Below are 5,918 nucleotides of genomic sequence, written 5' to 3' on the forward strand. Positions count from 1 at the left end.
GGAAGAAGTGTGTATCATGAGATTTTCTCTTAGTGAAAAGACAAGAAACGATGGTAATATAAGATTTATAAAAGATAATCTCATTCAAATTAAATAAAATAAAATTGAAAATAATTTAAATTTTGAAAAATATTAAATAATTTAAAAATATCATTAATAAAGACTAAGATACATACAAAACTAAATAAATAATAAAATTGTAATGTATACATCTTATACAGATACTATAACCTATTGTTTACTAAAAGTCACTTTATATACTCCATTGCAGTGGTTTTCTTAATCTTCCTAGGCCATCATGCATTTCATGTTGGAAACCCTTATAACTAAAAGATAATTGTCCACCTACACAATTCAGTTTGGTGGGCTTTCAGTCAAGTGATGACGTGCAAAACTGCATAATAGAAACGATATGTGGTGATGAACTATTATAAGAATATCTATTCACAACATGATTACCAACAAGAACTCGTTGAATGTAAGAAAAATAATACACATTTGGTTATTCTTTGGGATAATCCTTTTCGTTTTTGAGATTTAAAACTTTAGGCAAAGAAATGATTTACCTGGTTCATAAACCAAATGCCAAAATTTATTTCTCTCTGAAATTTTGATCTCATAACAAAAATCTTTTCTTCAAGATCATCTAATTCTAAATACGCTAGAAAACACTTGACAGTCAAGATAAATTTAATTGCTACAGCATCCCGTAAAAATCTCTTCATTGTCATTTATCTATATTTGCATAATACCAAAATGAATTCAATTGCAAATTCAGCTCAGAATAGAATGACATAGATAGGAGGAGGTCCCCTCAAGGGCACCTGTACAATAACACTATGAAGTTTTATTATTCAATATGAATGAATGTGAGATATGGGTCTTCACAAATATATAGAACACTACCATCAACCTCTCTCTACCTTGAAACAAAAGAAGAAGAATGCTCACCCCCTCACTGTGAGAATGGCAGGCAGCTCTTGTATAAAAGCTTATGTTGGCACTCTTGTAATTGGTTGATTGATTGATTTGATCCATCAGCCAAAATAAGAATGGTCATGGGACATGCTAGTGTAGTCTGTAGATGCACTTCCTGGGGAATACATAGATGAATTTGCAGGCATTGGCAGCATTGAAGTATGTGGTGAGTGAGGAGGCTGTTGCTGCTGATGTTGCATGGCAGCTGCTGCTGCTACCTGTTCTGATCTGTATCTGTATCTCATAATCTCTGCTCTCACTGCATTGAGTTCTGCCTGGAGGGTCTGTGCTTGCTGTTGCAATTGAGAGATTGCTCCCATGCATCCATACACTGGATCTCTTAGCCTCACATTGGCTTCATAAACTAGGCTGTTGGCTGCATCTGCCCTTTGGCTTTCAGGAACTTCCTGCTTAAGCCAAAACGAGATAAGTTATAGATCCCTATTAATACCCACCAAAAAGAAAACCCTAATTTTTTACGTATTGATGATGTACAATGATAAGATAAAAGATAAAATGGCATCACATCAATGATAGGCTAAAAAGTAAATTCAGAGAACCCAGTCTGAATCTAATCTTAAACAACAATTATTGCTTAAGTTGATGAAAGCTATTTCTACCTACGCCCTTCCTATGAAAATGGGTGTTGGGAAACAATATCAATTCTGCCCACAACTTGCTATAATGATTGGACCACACTGAATAAAATAGTATTAAAAAGCTGCTGGCATTGTCTCCACTTACAATCCTAGATGCTGTTGACAATCTGCCTGTATACCCATTTTAATACTCTCTACTATAAAAAAGTGGTACCTAATACAATATATAGTCTGACAACTTCTGTATTGCAATGCAATTCAAGTCTACTCGTTAGACAATAAAAGGGAAAAAGGCTGCTGGAAATCTTGACTTACAACCTTACCATCACGGTACAATAAATGAAGTAGCAGATGACAGTCTAATAGTTAAAAGATTTAACACATAACTATTGAAATAAAATAAAATAAAAGTAAGACTTTCTTTACTTACAATCTTCCCAATACAATGCCTGCACTTCAATAAATTGTTGTTTGACAATATATAATCTGTGTACAACTGCTACATTAAATTACAAGTAGCCATGTCTTTGTTTACACTCTTCCCATCTCAGTCATGATCAAATGCTGTATAATAAAATTCTCTTACTACTATATATTTCGGCATACAACCATTGCAATACAAAATCTAAGATCTTTCTGTATAAAAACTTACCTCAGACCATTACACAGTTTTTGTTGGTTATATAAGCTTAACATCTGACTGCAATACTAAAATGAAATGATAGTAAAAATATCCGTGCATACAACCTTATCCTGTAGCAATACATGAAAGTAATATATTTCTATACCCCGTAATAAGTGCTGCAAGGCAACTCATTAACAGAGAAAATTACTGTATCTGATGCAAGCTTACCATCCATCTGCATAAAACTGATACATACAAAACTATTCTGGTCGCTAATCTCCCTACTAACAACTTTGTCATTATAATACAGTGAAACGAAATGCAAATAACATGCATTGGTATATTCAGCTGGAAAATCTATATTATTTGTTTTTAAAGAAATATATAATAATAACGACAGTGGAGAAGACCAAGTATACCCCTCATTTATGGATTGAAGGAAGGTGTGTATTTATATATACAGGAGAAGACCAAGAGCAGGTGAATTTTACAGAACGGATATCTCTCATTCACCAACACATCTTCCAGTCATAAATGAGAGATATCTGTTACATAAAATTTGCCATATAAATATATATTACTTGATGGTAATGCATGAGAATCTGCATAAATATTAGTTGGTGTGAATTTTTTACATTTCATGTAGTATTATTAAGATTGTTTTTGGATTTACTATGTATTTTTTTTTCAATCGACATGTTTGATCATACTTAGTGATCCTATCACGAAGAATAGGATAATAGATCACTGCATATAATCCGAAACATGGATTGAAAAAACCATAGACAGTAAATGCAAAAAAAATCTTAATAAAGGATAAAGCATTTTCAAGACATTGCTGCCTTGCAAATTTTCCAAGGCTCATTTTTACTGTGTTATGATCTGAGAAGTTGAAGATAACTAAGACATCAGAAATCTTTGGCCATAATAAAAGATAAGCAAAATCTACAGTGTGTTTGTTTATAAGAGCATCTATGAATACTCGCAAGGGAGAAAACCAAGCACAAATGAATTTCATTGAACAGTTAATCTTCTTTCCTGTGAAAATAAAAAAGACGTTTTTTATTCTAATGCATAAGAATTACCATGAGCATCTTGGAGACGTTGCTTGCTCCAAACACCTTGTGAACTGAGGCAAATTTCTGAGGCTCATGAGGAGAAAAATAAGGAGAAAATGGGCATTCCTGAGCACATCTTCTCCTCAAAAGCTTGCAAGCAGCACAGGGAGTTGTAGTGTTCAAAGCCCCAGGAGGTCCCAGTATTTGTCTCCTCCCCATTCGATCCGCATCTGCTTGCTTATGATAAATCGCTCTTCTGGAAGATGACTGAAAGTTCTCCAACTGTTCCCTGTAAAAAAAAAATCACAAACTAAATCATCCTAACCCTAAGCTTAGATCTCCTATAGATTAAGAAGATAATTTCATCTTATGTGAGATGGGTCATGGAAATAATGATATCAGTTGATCCCAGAAAGTGATGCTCCATAATTATGACACTATTCTTAATCCCATTTCAGAAGTCATTATTGTACCTTTCTCTGGACATCCAAACATGCTCGTCTTTAATCTCCAGTTGCCAAATTTGTGTAGCACAATCCCGAGTCTAAAACCTACAGAAACAGTATGTAAGTTGCCATTCCGAGATCTTATTACAGTCGTAACAGTGCACATGAAATTTTAAATTTGCAACAGTCATGATAATGTCTGAGAACTTATCTTCAAGATTTGAAATTTGATAGTCTACATGAAAATTTAAATCGGGAAAAATTATGGTAAAACTGGGCACCAATAGAAGCAATCTTTAATATTTTCACAGATTTCACCCACAAATTTGGAGAGAAGATATTACAGACATCTCATCTTATGAAACTATCTTCCAAACAAATACAAACACTTCCAAAGGTGCTACAAGCCAAGGCTAGAGAATTTTTAGTTTTTTAAAATAAATCTGGATACCCACAGGACAAATAACACAGAATCTATTTTGCAGTACACCTTAAATGAAAACAGTTAGGGTGTTTATATAAAGCTCCAAAACCATGGAAACAATCTTGGATATCTATTGACCACAAGCTTTCAATCATTTTTTTATTTTTTTGAAGCATTAAATCGAAAAGAAACAAACCTTGGAGCATTTAGTTTAAACCAAGATGCCTGTACAAAACAGTTTTTTGAGAATCTACTGCACCTGAAAAGTTAAACCAAACCAATTTTGCAGAATTTATTGTTATAGTAGACACCCCAAAAAGCAATCTTGTGAGCTAAAATATATATTTCCATAGTTGCTGCAAGTGCAGACTTAATTACAGACAAATTTGACCTTAGAGTCATGCCATCTCATCAATTAGCATTTCTTAAAGGATCAGATAGGTTGAAAGAAGATAGAGACAATAGATCTGGTATGGAAAGCAGATCTATGTCATTTTCACGTGAGGAGTACACACACTTGTGGACACACAAAAAACATAAAGATCAATACAGTAGGTAGTAACATAGAGACATACCTTTTGATATACAGATCTGGCTCTACAGTGAGATGTACATCCAAGATCAAATGGGTGGATCAAAATTATTGATACAAATGGAATTCGGGTTGTCTAGAGGGGTCCCTTGTAATGTACTTGAAGGGGAAGGAGGAGGAGGGGGGCTTGATATCCAAGTCTATAACAACAAGAACAGGACTTCACTTCCTTGCCACTTCTCAATCCTGAAAGCAAGGTAAGCTCCTGTCAATTCCTGTGATTTTACAACCACATGAATGCACAAACAAACACTACTACTAGTATACAACTACTCTCTCTGCTGGGCCATACATGCCATACTATACCACCATGTATAACATCACATCAGCACACACGTTTTTCTTCGGAAGTTGTGCAGTCCAAGCATGGGATTGGAGAATTTAGGGAGGGGCAAGGAGTAACAGTGAGGGGTACTGTATAATTTAATGTGGGTATATTATGAAGAGATGTGAGTGATTATGAGCTGTTGCAGATCCAGCGTACGAGGTAAGGGGTTATCTGTATTCCTTTTGTACAATGCCTAAATAGAGGAATGATGAAGACTTGTTAATGCAAGTAGGCGCAATGGGATTTGATGTTGATGGGGCATACATGTTTCTAGAAAAATTTCGGCCTTGTTGCAAACATTGGTGTTTGTTTCTGCTGATCTGGAACTCTTAAATATGGCAGAAATCTAAGTGTTTGCTTTATGTTTGTCCTAAAAAGGGTTGTTTGTCAAGAGCAACTGCATAGAAAATTGAAAATCTAGTTACAATGTATTGCTAAATTTTATTAAACTAAGTTTTTGGGCATGACCCATGAACAAGGGGAAGAAATGCAAATAAAAAAGGCCCCATGAGCTGGTCTATATTTTAAGTATGTTGTTGGGGAAATGAATTCAAGGTAGACTTGAGACTGAATTCCACGTGGATGTTAGAGATCTATTTTTAGTATGTAGATAAGCGAGACGATTGCGAGCAAGTTTCTAAATCTATTTTTCAAGTATGTATATGTGAGATAATTCAATATATAATATTTTTTTTAATCATGTGATTAGATTATCATTTGTAATATGATATTACACATATTCCCATAAAGGTAGGTGGATAAAGGATCAAATTTCTAGAATCTGAATGGGATGAAATTCAAAATATAAAAGAAGAAAACGCATAAGAATCATTAGTCGAGGATACTATATGTTTCAAATTATTACATT

General features: G+C 34.2%; 1 protein-coding gene across 2 annotated transcripts; it reads right to left on the bottom strand.

Annotated features, from left to right (window-relative positions):
* Window positions 1-710: 710 nt before the first annotated feature.
* LOC131036027 (LOB domain-containing protein 15) lies at window positions 711-5,326 on the bottom strand. Of its 2 annotated transcripts, XM_057967821.2 has the most exons (5): window positions 4,706-5,326; window positions 4,327-4,389; window positions 3,734-3,811; window positions 3,288-3,549; window positions 711-1,385 (listed from the first exon to the last, which is right to left on the bottom strand). In XM_057967821.2, exons 3-5 carry the CDS (start codon window positions 3,745-3,747, stop codon window positions 1,038-1,040), a joined length of 624 nt encoding a protein of 207 aa, XP_057823804.1. In that variant the 5' UTR covers window positions 3,748-3,811; window positions 4,327-4,389; window positions 4,706-5,326; the 3' UTR covers window positions 711-1,037. The 2 variants fall into 2 exon arrangements, with proteins under 2 accessions (XP_057823804.1, XP_057823803.1); XM_057967820.2 differs by lacking the exon at window positions 4,327-4,389 and having other exon boundaries at window positions 4,706-5,325.
* Window positions 5,327-5,918: the final 592 nt, after the last annotated feature.

Source organism: Cryptomeria japonica, chromosome 3 (genome assembly GCF_030272615.1).
Source record: "Cryptomeria japonica chromosome 3, Sugi_1.0, whole genome shotgun sequence".
Lineage (NCBI taxonomy): Eukaryota > Viridiplantae > Streptophyta > Pinopsida > Cupressales > Cupressaceae > Cryptomeria > Cryptomeria japonica.